The sequence below is a fragment of the Oncorhynchus masou genome, chromosome 8 (assembly GCF_036934945.1).
Source record: "Oncorhynchus masou masou isolate Uvic2021 chromosome 8, UVic_Omas_1.1, whole genome shotgun sequence".
Lineage (NCBI taxonomy): Eukaryota > Metazoa > Chordata > Actinopteri > Salmoniformes > Salmonidae > Oncorhynchus > Oncorhynchus masou.
In genome coordinates, this window is record NC_088219.1 from 29,147,206 (window position 1) to 29,165,207 (window position 18,002).

The window sequence follows — 18,002 nt, forward strand, 5'->3', positions numbered from 1 at the left end:
AAACAACACCGCTGGTTCTGCTCACACTGCCCTACCCTGTGCTCTGACCTCTTTCTCCCCTCTCTCTCCAGATGAAATCTCGCTTCTTGTGACGGCCGGCCGCCCAACAACTTGCCCCCTTGACCCTATCCCCTCCTCTCTTCTCCAGACCATTTCCGGAGACCTTCTCCCTTACCTCACCTCGCTCATCAACTCATCCCTGACCGCTGGCTACGTCCCTTCCGTCTTCAAGAGAGCGAGAGTTGCACCCCTTCTGAAAAAACCTACACTCGATCCCTCCGATGTCAACAACTACAGACCAGTATCCCTTCTTTCTTTTCTCTCCAAAACTCTTGAACGTGCCGTCCTTGGCCAGCTCTCCCGCTATCTCTCTCAGAATGACCTTCTTGATCCAAATCAGTCAGGTTTCAAGACTAGTCATTCAACTGAGACTGCTCTTCTCTGTATCACGGAGGTGCTCCGCACTGCTAAAGCTAACTCTCTCTCCTCTGCTCTCATCCTTCTAGACCTATCGGCTGCCTTCGATACTGTGAACCATCAGATCCTCCTCTCCACCCTCTCCGAGTTGGGCATCTCCGGCGCGGCCCACGCTTGGATTGCGTCCTACCTGACAGGTCGCTCCTACCAGGTGGCGTGGCGAGAATCTGTCTCCTCACCACGCGCTCTCACCACTGGTGTCCCCCAGGGCTCTGTTCTAGGCCCTCTCCTATTCTCGCTATACACCAAGTCACTTGGCTCTGTCATAACCTCACATGGCCTCTCCTATCATTGCTATGCAGACGACACACAATTAATCTTCTCCTTTCCCCCTTCTGATGACCAGGTGGCGAATCGCATCTCTGCATGTCTGGCAGACATATCAGTGTGGATGACGGATCACCACCTCAATCTGAACCTCGGCAAGACGGAGCTGCTCTTCCTCCCGGGGAAGGACTGCCCGTTCCATGATCTCGCCATCACGGTTGACAACTCCATTGTGTCCTCCTCCCAGAGCGCTAAGAACCTTGGCGTGATCCTGGACAACACCCTGTCGTTCTCAACTAACATCAAGGCGGTGGCCCGTTCCTGTAGGTTCATGCTCTACAACATCCGCAGAGTACGACCCTGCCTCACACAGGAAGCGGCGCAGGTCCTAATCCAGGCACTTGTCATCTCCCGTCTGGATTACTGCAACTCGCTATTGGCTGGGCTCCCTGCCTGTGCCATTAAACCCCTACAACTCATCCAGAACGCCGCAGCCCGTCTGGTGTTCAACCTTCCCAAGTTCTCTCACGTCACCCCGCTCCCCTTGCTCTCTCCACTGGCTTCCAGTTGAAGCTCGCATCCTCTACAAGACCATGGTGCTTGCCTACGGAGCTGTGAGGGGAACGGCACCGCAGTACCTCCAGGCTCTGATCAGGCCCTACACCCAAACAAGGGCACTGCGTTCATCCACCTCTGGCCTGCTCGCCTCCCTACCACTGAGGAAGTACAGTTCCCGCTCAGCCCAGTCAAAACTGTTCGCTGCTCTGGCCCCCCAATGGTGGAACAAACTCCCTCACGACGCCAGGACAGCGGAGTCAATCACCACCTTCCGGAGACACCTGAAACCCCACCTCTTTAAGGAATACCTAGGATAGGATAAAGTAATCCTTCTCACCCCCCTTAAATGATTTAGATGCACTATTGTAAAGTGGCTGTTCCACTGGATGTCATAAGGTGAATTCACCAATTTGTAAGTCGCTCTGGATAAGAGCGTCTGCCAAATGACTTAAATGTAAATGTAAATGTAAAAGTGAAACATCGCCTTTGTTCATATTTCCATGAAAGTTGTACACCACCAGGGCACAAAGATTGTATTTTTGACCCGGCAGTTATAAAATCATTTACACACCACAACAACAACCACACACACACAATGAGAAATTGAGATTATGTGTGCTACTGATTGAACTCAGCCAGCAGCTCCTGAAGAGGAAGATAACCATGGTTGGCACAGTTAGAAAGAACAAGCCTAAGCTCCCCCTGAACTGCTCGCAACAAGGGGGAAAGAGGCCTTTTCATCAAAATTTTCCTTCACCCCACCACCACTCTAGTGTCTTATCTCCCAAAGAGGAACAAGAATGTGGTCCTCCTGAGCACACTGCACAAAATGGCTGAGATCAGTGATCGTGAGGGCAGGAAGCCAGCCATCAACCTGGACTGTAACCACAACAAACGAGGCGTGGACAACCTGGACAAGGTGATTGGATCTTACAGCTGCAGGAGGATGACTGCCAGCTGGCCCATGGTCATCATCCATAACCTCATTGATGTGTCCTCATACAATGCCTTCGTGATATGGAACAAATTCAACCCTACCTGGATGCCTGATAAGGAGAACAAGAGGGTGGTGTTCCTGGAGCAGCTGGGAAAGGCACTTGTAACACCACATATTCAAAGAAGGGAGCGCCTCCCCCACACAGCAGCCTCTGCAGCGCTTGTGAAAGCTGTTCAGGGGGATGAATCTTGTCCTGATCCACCTGAGGTTGCAGCTGGGGCAAGGAAGAGGAGGAGATGCCAATTCTTCCCCCCAAAGAAGGACTGTATAACAAATACTATGTGCTGAACATGTGAGAAATACATCTGCAAAGTCCATGCACACACACTTGCATACTGTCCTTGATTTATGTTCTTCATGTTTTTGTTTTGTATCAATTATCTTATTTTATTCTTATTTATTGTTGTTGTTTATACCACTTGTGGGTGGGAGCAATGGTTTTTAAAAAATTAAGACTAGTACTAGATTAGATTAGACTAGACTAGATTAATTCCTCATTGGACAGTATATAAGTATATATCACTATGTTTTCAAAAAAGTTCAAGACTGTTATTTGTTTACCTTCAGTAAAAGGCATTCAAAACTACTTTCTGCACATTTCTTCTACTTTCTTAGGCTATACAAGTGCTATCTTTGGCACAAAAAAAAATAATGTTTACACCTATGCAGTACCTTTAGCTATAATAATAATAATAAACCTCTACTTTGGTAAAGAAAACAATCATGACAGGTGTGTTGTAATAAAAACGAGTGATGTTCACTGATTAAATGCAGTCTCTGCATTGTGAAGAGGGAAAACCCAGATATTCACAAAGTTTTGATGAATGACAGGTTGTTTCTTCATGCAAAATAGATTTGGGGTTTAAAATTAAATTAAACTGCTATATTTTAGGGTTTAGTGAGGGCGGGTCATTTTTTTACCCTTATGTCAAGGGGAGTATACAGAATGTTAAGACTACACAGGGGTTAAGCTAGAAACGCTGTTTAACTTTATGTGTAGACTGGTCTGGACCAGTGTGCAGACATACAACATTTTGATCTCTTTTATACCTTTTAAGTCAGAATTTTTAAAATCTTTCTTTTTGTCCATCCACTTTCGTGGGATTCCCTCAATATTCTAAAGATCCCATTGTGACATCATCTCTTCCAACATTCCATTCACTGTAAATTCAAAAATGTAACTTTTGATACAAATCAGCTACTTTTATCACTTTGCCAAAAACTTAGACAAAAGGTTTGAGGATATGACATCTTGGTCTCCTTCACTGCTATTCAAATCTGAAATTAGAACAGAATTATCTGGAATGGATCAAATGTTACAGCAGTATTAATAACTTGCATCAGCAACATTTTCTGTAACTTTTTATAGACAACTGAAATGTTGACCAATTTCACAACAAGTTAGACAAAAAGTTAAAGGATATGTCTCCTTCTCTGCTATTAAAATCTGTTGTCAGAACAAAAATATCTGCTACCAATGCAACCATACATCTGTTTTAGTAACTGCATTAAAAAAAATGTTTCCTAACTTTTTCCAAACAACTGCAGTTTTGACCACTCCCCCAACAAGACAGACAAAAATGTGTAGCGTATGAATTCTTCCTGAACTTCTCTGCTTTTCAAATCTGAGAAAATATCAGGAATCGCTTCTACTAATCAAGGGGTAAAGCTGTTTTAGTAACCCATCAACTGCTTTCATTACAGATGCAGTAAGTCATGTCACAAGCTAGCAGATTCAGTTCTGGTCCTGGGTGTAGCTAGCTAGCTCTGGTCTAGCGCTTGTCTGCACTATAATTTATAACTTCTTAAATGTTGTCGTGTCTTTGGCTATGCCATATTAAGTGATATGACTTGCTATTCTATAAAATCATTTCTCTGTAATTAATATTACCTGATTAAGCTTATCATGTAAATGTAATTAACTAGAAAGTCGGGGCACAATGAAATAATGTTTATAGAGCTGTTATCTTCCGAATAAACTCTTAAAGACCTAGTAATCTTTTACATCAGTAGCAGTCAATATTTAATCGTCACTTTATTCAGTCTCATCTGAAAGTTGTAAATTCTTAGTTATCTTCACGAACCCTGGCTAACAAGTTGATTCAGCAATACAAAATTAGGTTTAATTATTTATTTACTAAATACCTAAATAATCACACAGAATTACATATACACAGAATGTATTATATGTTGATTACAAATTACGTCATAAAGGAAAACGTCCCTAGCGGACGGAACAGATATGAAGGCTGGTTACACGAAGAAAGGGAGTTGGGTTTGAGTGAAAGAGCGGGAAGACTGAGGAACAAAAAGGTTTTGTGTCTCTATCGGGCCGTAGGCAGCTATGCTATCGTAAATACAGTATCTTATGCATTCTAAATAACCGCCCATTTGAAAAAGGAAAATGCAATAAATATTTTCTCTGAGCTGCGCTTCGATCGGTTGTTCGTAGATGGAGGGCCGGGTGGTCCAGCATGGATCTCTTGTCCTCTGAAGAATGTCTAGTGGTGAACTGGAGCGTGGTAGAATGGATACTCTGTCCGTCTTCTCCTAGCCCAAGTTTAACGGGCGGATAGGATAAGAGTACCAAGTTGCCATACTTTTAAGCTCATGCTATATTCTGTCTGGTATAGTCGAAATTCATCCTTTCGGCATGTGGATTGTCATCTTTACGTTGAAATTCGATGCTAATTTCGTTAGGTTATTTTTGTTCAACCAGAGCTCACGCTGAGGTTGACTTAGTTCTGTATGTGACCTTTGTTCCTTCAACATGGGGACCGCAAGTCCGCACGTCTTTGGAACAGGAAGTTGAGTTTTCATCACGGGTTTATATAGTGGGGAAAGAAGGGCGTGTTTCATAGTTTTACAACCCATGTCTGTTCACTTGGACGAGGCCTCTGAGTGAGCAGAGTGTCAAACCGTTCTCTCATTTCAGAAGCTACAAATACATTTCTTCTTTTCACAAATAGTTTCATATTTAAACAGTTAAATTGCACAACAATTCCATGTGAATCTGATTTTCCAAGATACAGTTTATGTCGTCCTATCATCAGTAATCATGTCTCAGACATCAACTGATCTGACATCCTATTCATTAAGTACCAACGTATATTTTCAACTGGTTGGATTACCGAAATATGGTTCAGTTTCCCACCTTTTGATGTCACCAGACTCTTTCTTTCTATGTTAACAAAGGCTTTACAAGAGTCAACTCCATAAAGTAGAGAAAGAGAGAAAAGTGGAAAGGTATTTATGGGGGTCATAAACCTCCCCCATCAAGCCAACGTCATAACAGTGTGCATACATATGCATATACTGTAATACCCACCAACAATAATTGTAACTCTTGAACCGTTCAAGCAAGTGACACCAAACTAACTTTCATAGGTGCAGGCTGCCCATTCATCTCAACCAACCAATCAATCAATCAATATTTTAGTCAACTTACTTTTTCAACTATTGGGCTCCCGAGTGACGCAGTGGGGAGGGGTTGGCCGCGGCAGGCCATCATTGTAAAATAATAGTTTGTTCTTAATTAACTGACTTGCCTAGTTAAATAAAGGTTAAATAAAAAATAAAAACAGTCACCACCATTGCTCTTGCAGATACTAACACTACTATACCATTTCAAAACCATACATACTTTAACATAAGCTAGCAAGTGTAACGGATGTGAAACGGCTAGCTTAGTTAGCGGTGTGCGCTAAATAGCGTTTCAATTGGTGACGTCACTTGCTCAGAGACCTTGAAGTAGTTGTTCCCCGGGGCTTTTGTGGAGCGATGGGTAACGACCCTTCGAGGGTGACTGTTGTTTATGTGTGCAGAAGTTCCCTGGTTTGCGCCCGGGTATGGGCGAGGGGACGGTTTAAATGTATACTGTTACATTGATGCTGTTGACCCAGATCACTGGTTGCTGCGGAAAAAGGAGGAAGGTCATAAGGGGGGTGAGTGAAACGGCTAGCTCAGTTAGCGGTGTGCGCTAAATAGCGTTTCAATCTGTGACGTCACTTGCTCTGAGACCTTGAAGTAGTTGTTCCCCTTGCTCTGCAAGGGCCGTGGCTTTTGTGGAGCGATGGGTAACGATGCTTCTTGGGTGATTGTTGTTGATGTGTGCAGAAGGTACCTGGTTTGCGCACGGGTATGGGCGAGGGGACGGTTTAAAATTATACTGTTACACAAGCACACCACATTTTCTTCAGGAAATGTACTTTTCACTGTTAGTCTAAAGAGTTTATTTATTAGATAGAACTACAACTAGCTATCAGTAGGTTTATATACCAACCCATTGTACACAGTTCTTCAACTACCACAAAAATACTTTAAAAAAGCTTTAATCACTAGATGCAACATCATATTTCTCTCCCCAAATAGCCTAAAACTTTCTAATCATTACATCGTCATTCAACCGTTGTTAGGTTAGAATACTCATTGGATATTACTGCATTGTCGGAACTGGAAGCACAAGCATTTTGCTACACTCGCATTAACATCTGCTAACCATGTGTATGTGACAAATAAATGTTGATTTGATTTGATTTGATCTCAAATTAAACTTAATTTACACTGAACGTTTTACAAAAGTAAATCATGCATCTATTTATCTGAAACCCACAGCATTAATGATTCAGAGTTGCTTTGCTAAGAGTGTTGTGCACATAATCCTGCCTATTATTCCCATCTTCTGACAGAAGATCGCATTGTCATACAGATAGATGTAGGATCTTAATTTGATTATTCTTTTGTTGCAGAGAATTTTCCTTGCAAACTTGCTTACAATCCTGCATCTGTATGTCTTCTTTCAGTGTTCAAACGCAAACTGTAGTTTATGCATTTTTGTGATCTAAGTTCCCAGCATTCCAAAGTAATAAGGTTTATATAGTAGTATATCAAAGTAATCAGACCAATTATTTTACAAAATGTTACTTTGACTATACAGTATGCAACTACTTTACTTTAAATAGTACAGTAAAACATTTCAGCTTCTTCCACTACCATAAAAATACTTGGAGAGAGATAAAGCAAGCCCCACAACTTTACTTCATGTAAAGTTACCATTTAGTTCTGTGCTATCGCTCTGCTCATACTAAGTTGTGTATTTTACCTGCGGCGCTCCTGGGTCCCGTAGTTGCAGGTTCTGGTGCAGGTGGACCATGAGCTCCAGGCGTAGTGGTCACAGAAGCAGCCCAGGCCGACCGTAACTGAACCCAGGACATGCAGCAGTACCAGGAGACTGTTGGTACGGTCCATGGAGAAGGGTGGTCCAGGAACAGCTCACACTCTGGTCAGGACACTTCTGAAAGACCTGGATGGAGAAGGATAAGGAGGTGGAGGAGGAAATAGATAGTTGAGCAGGATTTACATCCAGGCACACTCAATGAAATCCATGCACTTCATCCCACATGATACCAGAGGTGGGACCAAGTAACTATTATTCGAGTCACAAGCAAGTCTCAAGTCGAGTCCCAAGTAGAGTCTCGAGTCAAGTGGCGGAAGGGTAGCCTAGTGGTTAGAGTGTTGGACTAGTAACCGGACGGTTACAAGCTCAAACCCCCGAGCTGACAAGGTACAAATCTGTTGTTCTGCCCCTGACCAGGCAGTTAACCCACTGTTCCTAGGCTGTCATTGAAAATAAGAATTTGTTCTTAACTGACTTGCCTAGTTAAATAAAGTTAAAATAAAAGTGCAAGTTGTGCATTCTAACAGCAAGTTGAGTCACAAGTAAAAATGATCTATACATGCAATGACTTGTTCAACGACAAATCATTGTCTATTTATTGAGGCTACCAGACAACCCTTTTCATTATTTTGTCTACAAATTGTAATTGATGATGCAATTGTAAAATGGGTTCCTTGTTGCAGTCGCAAGTGCGTGACATCAGCAGAAGGCGAGGCAGGTTGACGTGCTCAGAGTGTAGATTTATTTACAGGTCTTAGTGATCCAATGGTGAAAGCTTCATATCATACAAAATATACAAGTAGATTTACCAAATATACATGGGCCCAAAAGAAATAGCCTCTGTATCAAGCTTAGCCTGTCCTATCTGAACAGACACAGGTAGTGTCATGTCTTGTTATGTCTGTTCATGTCCTTTCTCTTCACTCTGTCTCTCTCTGCTGGTCTTTTTAGGTTACCTTCTCTGTCTCTCATTCTTCAGCTGTTCTACATTTCCCCTAACTAGCTCATTCACTCTTTCCCCACCTGTTCTCTCTTCCCCCTCTGATTAGGTCTCTATTTCTCTCTCTGTTCCTGCTACTTTCAGTGTCTGATTCTTGTTTGTGTTTTTGATACCAGAAGCAAGCTGTCGTCCCGTTTGCTTCCACCTTGTCCTATCCTGTCGGAGTCTGCCTGGCAGGTGCATCCTGCATTATACTACGTTCTTTTGTTCCATTGACTACGTTGGAAGAGGATTTATGCCATTCCTGTTTTTATTAAAGAACTCTGTTTTCTGTTAAAACCGCTTTTGGGTCTTCACTCAAGTACATAACAGAAGAATCAGACCAAGAATGGACCCAGCGGCTCCGGACCCTTTTCACTCCGCCGTCGAGATCCAGGGAGCGATGCTAGGCAGACACGAGGAGGAATTGTCTGCTGCTCGACATGCCGTTGAGACCCTGGCCGTCCAAGTCTCCGACCTCACAAGACAGGTTCACCAACTCCGCCTCGATCCACCGCCCACTTCCAGGGTTTCCGAGTCTCCGGAGCCCAGGATCAACAACCCGCCGTGTTACTCTGGGGAGCCCACTGAGTGCCGCTCATTCCTCACTCAGTGTGATGTGGTGTTCTCTCTCCAGCCCAACACTTACTCCAGGAGCGCAGCCCGCATCGCCTACGTCATTTCTCTCCTTACCGGACGGGCGCGTGAGTGGAGCACGGCAATCTGGGAGGCGAGGGCTGAGTGTATTAACCAGTATCAGGACTTTAAGGAGGAGATGATACGGGTTTTTGACCGTTCTGTTTTTGGCGAGGAGGCTTCCAGGGCCCTGTCTTCCCTATGTCAGGGGAATAGATCCATAACGGATTATTCTATTGAGTTTCGCACTCTCGCTGCCTCTAGTGACTGGAACAGCCGGCTTTGCTCGCTCGTTTTCTGGAGGGTCTCCTCGTCGAGGTTAAGGATGAGATCCTCTCCCGGGAGGTTCCTTCCTGTCTGGACTCCTTAATAGCTCTCGCTATTCGCATAGAGCGACGGTTTGATCTTCGTCGCCGAGCTCGTGGAAAGGAGCTCGCGTTCTCCGTTGCTCCCCTCTCCACATCACTGCCACCTGCCGCATCACTGCCACCCTCCTCCGCCGGCTCGGATGCTGAGCCTATGCAGCTGGGGGTATCCGCATCTCGGCCAAGGAGAAGGAACGGAGAATCACCAATCGCCTCTGTCTCTACTGCGGCTCCGCTGGTCATTTTGTCACCTCATGTCCAGTAAAAGCCAGAGCTCATCAGTAAAGGGAGGGCTACTGGTGAGCGCAACTACTCAGGCCTCTCCTTCTGGATCACGCACTACCTTTCCGGTCCATCTCCGCTGGCCCGGTTCATCTGCTTCCTGCAGTGCCTTGATAGACTCTGGGGCGGAGGGCTGTTTTATGGACGAGACCTGGGCTCGGGAACATGACATTCCTCTCAGACAGTTAGGGGAGCCCACGGCCTTGTTCGCTTTAGATGGTAGTTCTCTCCCCAAGATTCAGCGTGAGACGCTGCCTTTAACCCTCACTGTCTCTGGTAATCATAGCGAAACCATTTCTTTTTTAATTTTTCGTTCACCTTTTACACCTGTTGTTTTGGGTCATCCCTGGCTAGTGCGCCATAACCCTTCTATTAATTGGTCTAGTAATACTATCCTATCCTGGAATGTTTCTTGTCATGTGACCTGTTTAATGTCTGCTATCCCTCCTGTTTCCTCTGTCTCTTCTTCACAGGAGGAGCCTGGCGATTTGACAGGGGTGCCGGAGGAGTATCACGATCTGCGCACGGTGTTCAGTCGTTCCAAGGCCACTTCTCTCCCTCCACACCGGTCGTATGACTGTAGTATTGATCTCCTTCCGGGAACTACTCCCCCCGGGGTAGATTATACTCTCTGTCGGCTCCCGAACGTAAGGCTCTCGAGGATTATTTGTCGGTTTCGCTCAACGCCGGTACCATAGTCTCCTCCTCCTCTCCCGCCGGAGCGGGGTTTTTTTTGTTCAGAAGAAGGACGGGTCCCTGCGCCCATGCGTGGATTATCGAGGGCTGAATGACATAACAGTTAAGAATCGTTATCCGCTTCCTCTTATGTCTTCAGCCTTCGAGATCTTGCAGGGAGCCAGGTTTTTCACCAAATTGGACCTTCGTAACGCCTACCATCTCGTGCGCATCAGGGAGGGGGACGAGTGGAAGACGGCGTTTAACACTCCGTTAGGGCACTTTGAATACCGGGTTCTTCCTTTCGGCCTCGTTAACGCTCCAGCTGTCTTTCAGGCACTAGTTAACGACGTCCTGAGAGACATGCTGAACATTTTTGTTTTCGTTTACATGGACGATATCCTGATTTTTTCTCCGTCTCTCTCGATTCATGTTCAGCACGTGCGACGCGTCCTCCAGCGCCTTTTGGAGAACTGTCTTTATGTGAAGGCTGAGAAGTGCATTTTTCATGCCGCCTCTGTCCCTTTTCTCGGTTCCGTTATTTCCGCTGAGGGCATTAAGATGGATCCCGCTAAGGTCCAGGCTGTCATTGATTGGCCCGTTCCTAAGTCACGCGTCGAGCTGCAGCGCTTTCTGGGCTTCGCTAATTTCTATCGTCGTTTCATCCGTAATTTCGGTCAGGTGGCAGCTCCCTCACAGCCCTTACTTCTGTTAAGACGTGCTTTAAGTGGTCCGTTTCCGCCCAGGGAGCTTTTGATCTTCTTAAGAATCGTTTTACATCCGCTCCTATTCTTGTTACACCTGACATCTCTAGACAGTTTGTTGTTGAGGTTGACGCGTCAGAGGTGGGCGTGGGAGCCATTCTTTCTCAGCGCTCTCTTTCTGACGGCAAGGTCCATCCTTGCGCGTTTTCTCTCATCGCTTATCGCCGTCAGAACGTAACTATGATGTTGGTAATCGCGAACTGCTCGCCATCCGCTTAGCCCTAGGCGAATGGCGACAGTGGTTGGAGGGGGCGACCGTTCCTTTTGTCGTTTGGACTGACCATAGGAACCTTGAGTACATCCGTTCAGCCAAACGACTTAATGCGCGTCAGGCTCGTTGGGCTCTGTTTTTCGCTCGTTTCGAGTTTGTTATTTCTTATCGTCCGGGCTCAAAAACACCAAGCCTGATGCTTTATCTCGTCTCTTCAGTTCTTCTGAGGTCTCCACCGACCCCGAGGGGATTCTCCCTGACGGGCGTGTTGTCGGGTTGACTGTCTGGGGAATTGAGAGGCAGGTAAAGCAAGCACTCGCTCACACTCCGTCGCCGCGAGCTTGTCCTAGGAACCTTCTGTTCGTTCCCGTTCCTACTCGTCCGGCCGTTCTTCAGTGGGCCCACTCTGCCAAGTTAGCCGGCCACCCCGGCGTTCGGGGTACGCTCGCTTCCATTCGCCAGCGTTTCTGGTGGCCCACTCGGGAACGTGACGCGTCGATTTGTCGCCGCTTGTTCGGTCTGCGCGCAGACTAAATCTGGGAACTCTCCTCCTGCCGGCCGTCTCAGACCGCTTCCCATTCCCTCTCGACCGTGGTCTCACATCGCTTTAGATTTTATCACCGGACTGCCTTCATCAGCGGGAAGACAGTTATTCTTACGGTTGTCGATAGATTCTCTAAGGCGGCTCATTTCATTCCTCTCGATAAGCTCCCTTCTGCTAAGGAGACGGCTCAGATCATTATCGAGAATGTTTTCCGTATTCATGGCCTTCCTTCTGACGTCGTTTCCGACAGAGGCCCGCAGTTCACGTCTCAATTTTGGAGGGAGTTTTGCCGTTTGATTGGGGCTTCCGTCAGTCTCTCGTCCGGCTTTCATCCCCAGTCTAACGGTCAAGCCGAACGGGCCAATCAGACTGTTGGTCGCATTTTACGCAGCCTTTCTTTTCGTAACCCTGCGTCTTGGTCAGAACAGCTCCCCTGGGCAGAGTACGCCCACAACTCGCTTCCCTCGTCTGCTACCGGTCTATCCCCTTTTCAGTGTAGCCTCGGGTACCAGCCTCCGCTGTTCTCATCTCAGCTCGCCGAGTCCTGCGTCCCCTCCGCTCAGGCTTTTGTCCAGCGTTGCGAGCGCACCTGGAAGGGGGTCAGGTCGGCACTTTGCCGTAATAGGGCGCAGACTGTGAGGGCCGCTAATAGCGTAGGACCAAGAGTCCTAGATATTGTTGCGGTCAGAGAGTATGGCTCTCCACTCAGAACCTTCCCCTTAAGACAGCTTCTCGCAAGTTGGCCCCGCGGTTCATTGGTCCGTTCCGTATTTCTCAGGTCATTAATCCTGTCGCAGTGCGACTTCTTCTCCCGCTATCTTCGTCGCGTTCACCCAGTCTTCCATGTCTCCTGTGTTAAGCCCGTTCTTCGCGCCCCCGCTCGTCCCTCCCCCATCCTTGTCGAGGCGCACCCATCTACAGGGTTCGTAAGATTTTGGACATGCGCCCTCGGGGGCCGTGGTCAGCAGTACCTAGTGGATTGGGAGGGGTACGGTCCTGAGGAGAGGAGTTGGGTTCCCTCTCGGGACGTGCTGGACCGTTCGCTGATCGATGATTTCCTCCGTTGCCGCCAGGTTTCCTCCTCGAGTGCGCCAGGAGGCGCTCGGTGAGTGGGGGGGGTACTGTCATGTCTTGTTATGTCTGTTCCTGTCCTTTCTCTTCACTCTGTCTCTCTCTGCTGGTCTTTTTAGGTTACCTTCTCTGTCTCTCATTCTTCAGCTGTTCTACATTTCCCTTAACTAGCTCATTCACTCTTTCCCCACCTGTTCTCTCTTCCCCCTCTGATTAGGTCTCTATTTCTCTCTCTGTTCCTGCTACTTTCAGTGTCTGATTCTTGTTTGTGTTTTTGATACCAGAAGCAAGCTGTCGTCCCGTTTGCTTCCACCTTGTCCTATCCTGTCGGAGTCTGCCTGGCAGGTGCATCCTGCATTATACTACGTTCTTTTGTTCCATTGACTACGTTGGAAGAGGATTTATGCCATTCCTGTTTTTTATTAAAGAACTCTGTTTTCTGTTAAAACCGCTTTTGGGTCTTCACTCAAGTACATAACAGGTAGAGGGCAAGACTGCACAGTCTCCCGTTGAGAAACCAAATTGAACGTGTCTAACAGGACCTCAAACAGGTACATATAAGCACTTAGCCCCTCCCAGGACCATACAATTACCCAATTGGCAATTACAACCATTAAACTGGTTCCACAATGTAAAAGGCAATTTCCACATCCATTGTTACATTGGTACATTAGACTTCATTATTATTAATGACATTTCATCACAATTCATACTTGGAACAACAATTTTCTCTTATTCAACATACTAGCCTAACCAGAATGACAGAGACATAGGACACAGACACATGGAATTCCGACATAACCTGGGAAATATGAACAAAGAAAACCCATAGAGAATGATAGGGGCCACTAGTGGCCAAAAAGCCGCTTTAGCATGGCCGGTGCCATTGAGGGCTTCCACACTGTTTCCGCCATTTTAAAGTAGTTTAAGTAGTAAACTTGGTAGAGATTCCTGTTGGTTTGAGCTTCAATGGTGCTGTCACAGACACTATAGTGGCACAGATATAAAGATGAGTGTTCAATCTATGAGGAAACCATACAATGAATTAAATAAACAGAACTTCTAGCTCATGAGTCTTGCGAACCTTCATGTGCACAATAAACATCAAGCCCAGTCAGAGAACATTTTTAAATAAAAATGTATAGTATCAAACATGAAACAGAAATGTCTAAGTGTTACAATAAACAGTATATGGCATAGCTGTGGGAAGTAGGGCTGCTGAGGGTGCTGTGAACCCCCCCCCCCCAATAAAAAAAAATAGTTTTACAAAAGTAGTGCATTTTTTTAAATCTGCATACCCCAGCCCCCTCCCCAACCCCCGGGGGTCATATAAGAGGGCTGTGTACATTTCACGAGCCAGTCTGTTGCAGTTTTTTTGTTGCATGGGCGATGCTGCAGCTATTGTCTCTGGCTGCTTGTAGAGTAATCCACAGAAACTCTGTGCCACAAAATGAGTGACAAAACGTTACAATACCAGGCCAGATAATCTTGAGTCTTGAGGCTCCAAGTCCAAGTCAAGTCTCAAGTTATTTTATGTTCTGTCAAGTCGAGTCCCAAGTCGACAAATTTGCGGGTCCAAGTTAGTGCTGAGCGATTAGTGCTTTTTGAGGTCGGTTTGGTTTCGTTTAGATTATTAAAAAATTATCCGTTTTCGTTTTCAATACTTTTTTTGTTGTTGCATTATGTGGGTTGAATGCTGTAAGAACAGAATAAACATTTAATAAAAGTCCCATGATGGTAGTGACTACCCATTACGGCTTATCACATGTTAATCATCATTTATTCACATTATTTTATTTTAATAAAATACTTGTTTAGTTTGATGACTTCATTATTTCTTTCCAAGTTATCATCTCATAGAGCAGCTGCCCGTGCTGTCTGACAAAATCACTACTTAGAACTTAGTAGTTCTTCAAAGTAAATAAGGCATACTTTTATGACTGATTAATACCAACTATCAATCGCTTATATCATGTATTTTCAGGTAGTGATAACTAGCGAAGCAATTGCTTTCTATCCCTCTTGATTGCAAGTTCTCTGTTATATCCGTCTCCATGTCTGCTCCACAATGACCGGACAAGTAAACTGGCACACAGTGGATTATGCTCATTACTGTTAATTGCCACGTTTTCTGCGCTAAACTATGTACAATATTGGCCTGTTGTAAAATAAAACTCCCTATTGCATCGCACAGTTCAGGGCTTGATCTGATTTATCTCTACAGAAACTGTGCATCCAGCTCACAGAAGAAAAAAACAACAACATGGAATTCAAATAAATTTGTCAATTCGTTCATTAAAAAACGAAAATAACAGAAATGTTGGTTGCTCAGCACTAGTTCAAGTCATATGGCTCGAGTCCGCATCTGCTTGATAGTAAATTAAAATGTAGGCATCAAGGGTTAAATTCCTCCTCATATATAATCCATAGTTTTGCAAACTACGAGGTCGAGATACTGTCCACTTCCAGATAACAAAAGATTGTCAATACAATTCAAACTAATTCTGACTCACCACAGTGTTGACTCCTCGGCCACTAGATCCTGAGCTCTGCAAGAGTGTGTGTGCATGTGAGTATGTTTATGTTCAATAGCTTGAGGGGAACTACTTCATATACCCCCCTAAATGATCTCCCAAGGGAATCGGACTGTGAAAACGATTGGTTATTTGACTTGCCTACCTCTTAACCAGGAAACCCCCTTCCTGTAACAGCCACGAACCCAGCCTAGAATATACACCGAAGAGACTGAAGGCTAAGCAATTTCAACACAAAGTTCAAAGTTCTGTATCTCAAGTCTTCCAAACCATCCTTTCGCAACTCTCCATCCTGTCCTGTTACTGGAAAAAGTGTCTGGAAATGTCAAATTCCGGTAATATGTACCAGCTGTAAGTCCTCTCTACAACTCCTTGTAACCTTTTCCTGCAGTCAATGACTTCAAGCGCCCTCGTTCGCCTCATGGTTGGAATGTTATTAAAACTCTTAAGGATCACATTTTTTGTTGACAAAAATCTGGTGTTTCTATGTCAAACAGTTTTGATATATTTCAGTGTTCTGTGGTGTATATAAAGTGTAATATTGGAATGTAACCTCAAAATTGAATACATTTAACTCTCTATATATCTTTAAGCCCATAACCATGTGTGTACTTTTGTTTCAATGTAGATTTGTTTAAGACTACCATCAATCACTTTGTGTGAGAATGATTTAGCCGACTGCAGCAAAAGGTTAACTCTCCCCCTGTTGACACCCCACCCTTTAACATAGTCCTAGAAAGAGTGTCGAAAGAGAGAGTTCATGAATCAGACACTGCATTCCTGTAACACTGATACAAATGAAAAGGGTTTCATGCTGTGATGATTTTTATAGCGCTGTAAGTATCCACAATTTCTCCATCATTGCCCACATGAAAAATACAACACTTTACTATAGAATACTACAGTACTGTAGAACACTATACACACTGCATACACACTGTAGTAACCCTTGATAATGTGTAGTACTTATTACAGCATTTTGTAGTATACTGTAGAATACTATAGTAAATACTAGTATTATCCACACAAAAAACACTGAAGTAAACTGTTTTTTTAACTATAGTATATACAACAGTATTTAATTTGCATATACCTGCCCATTTCCGTCCACCATATCCCAATTTGTGCCACCCATAAGTGAGAAATCTATGTGCCAAGTATAGACCATACTGTATACTGTGTCCCCTACAGGTTATAGAAAGAGCAGAAGCTCTGAACTATCCATTCAGACCCCAGTCCTGCCTACCTACAGGTTGAGCTCTAAAATTAGCTCTTTTAGTATTTCTCCAGTAGTTTTAATCAAAGAGAAAGCCTCCACTTCTATGTCAAATATATTAAAACAGTATTACTATAGTAAATACTATAGAAATGTCTGCAAAAGCACTACAGTAAATACTGCAGTACGCTACAGTACAGTCCGCAAAAACACTACAGTAAATACTGCAGTATACTACAGTCTGCAAAACCAATACAGAAAATACTACAGTATACTACAGTCTGCAAAAACACTGCAGTATATACTGCAGTATACTACTGTCTGCAAAATCAATACAGAAAATACTACAGTATACTACAGTCTGCAAAAACACTGCAGTAAATACTACAGTATACTAAAGTACGCAAAAGCACTACAGTAAATGGATCTTTCTATAAACTAGGGTAAGGGTGAGCATTTATTGTAGTGGACAACTGTTTGGAACTGTTACAAAGTCATTAATGAATTATTTGCAATTTTTGTCATGTGAATATACTAACATACAAAAGGGGAACATAGATAGAGTTGAAGTCTGAGGTTTTAGACCTCCACAAGTCTGATTCATCCTTGGGAGCAATTTCCAAACGCCTGAAGGTACCACGTTCATCTGTAGAAACAATAGTGCGCATGTATAAACTCCATGGGACCACCCAGCCATCATACCGCTCAGGAATAGCGGTATTAGTCTCCTAGAGATTAATGTACTTTGGTGCAAAAAGTGCAAATCAATCCCAGATCAACAGCAAAGGACCTTGTAAAGATGCTGGAGGAAACAGGTACAAACTTATCTATATCCACAGTAAAACGAGTCCTATGTCAACATAACCTGAAAGGCCGCTCAGCAAGGAAGAATCCACTGCTTCAAAACCGTTATAAAAAAGCCAGTCTACGGTTTGCAACTGCACATGTGGACAAAGATCATACTTTTTGGAGAAATGTCCTCTGGTCTGATGAAACAAAAATAGAACAGTTTGGCCATAATGACCATCGTTATGTTTGGAGGAAAAAGGGGAACACCATCCCAACCGTGAAGCACAGCGGTGGCAGCATCATGTTGTGGGGGTGCTTTGCTGCAGGAGGGACTGGTGTACTCATAAAATAGATGGCATCATGAGGAAAGAAAATTATGTGGATATATTGAAGCAACATCTCAAGACCTCAGTCAGGAAGTTAAAGCTTGGTCGCAAATGGGTCTTCCAAATGGACAATGA

The 18,002-nt window shown here is 44.5% G+C and overlaps 1 protein-coding gene across 2 annotated transcripts in view; it reads right to left on the minus strand.

Moving 5' to 3' along the window:
• c6 (complement component 6) overlaps positions 1-15,699 on the minus strand; it is a 28,652-nt gene extending 12,953 nt beyond the window's left edge. The window contains exons 1-2 of one of the 2 annotated variants that reach the window (XM_064972162.1): positions 15,682-15,699; positions 7,401-7,601 (exon numbers count right to left, since the gene is read on the minus strand). In XM_064972162.1, coding sequence (XP_064828234.1) covers positions 7,401-7,546 — 146 coding nt within the window. In that variant the 5' untranslated portion in view covers positions 7,547-7,601; positions 15,682-15,699. Of the gene's footprint in view, positions 1-7,400; positions 7,602-15,515; positions 15,655-15,681 lie in introns of those variants that run through there. The other variant, XM_064972161.1, reaches the window with a different exon arrangement.
• Positions 15,700-18,002: the final 2,303 nt, after the last annotated feature.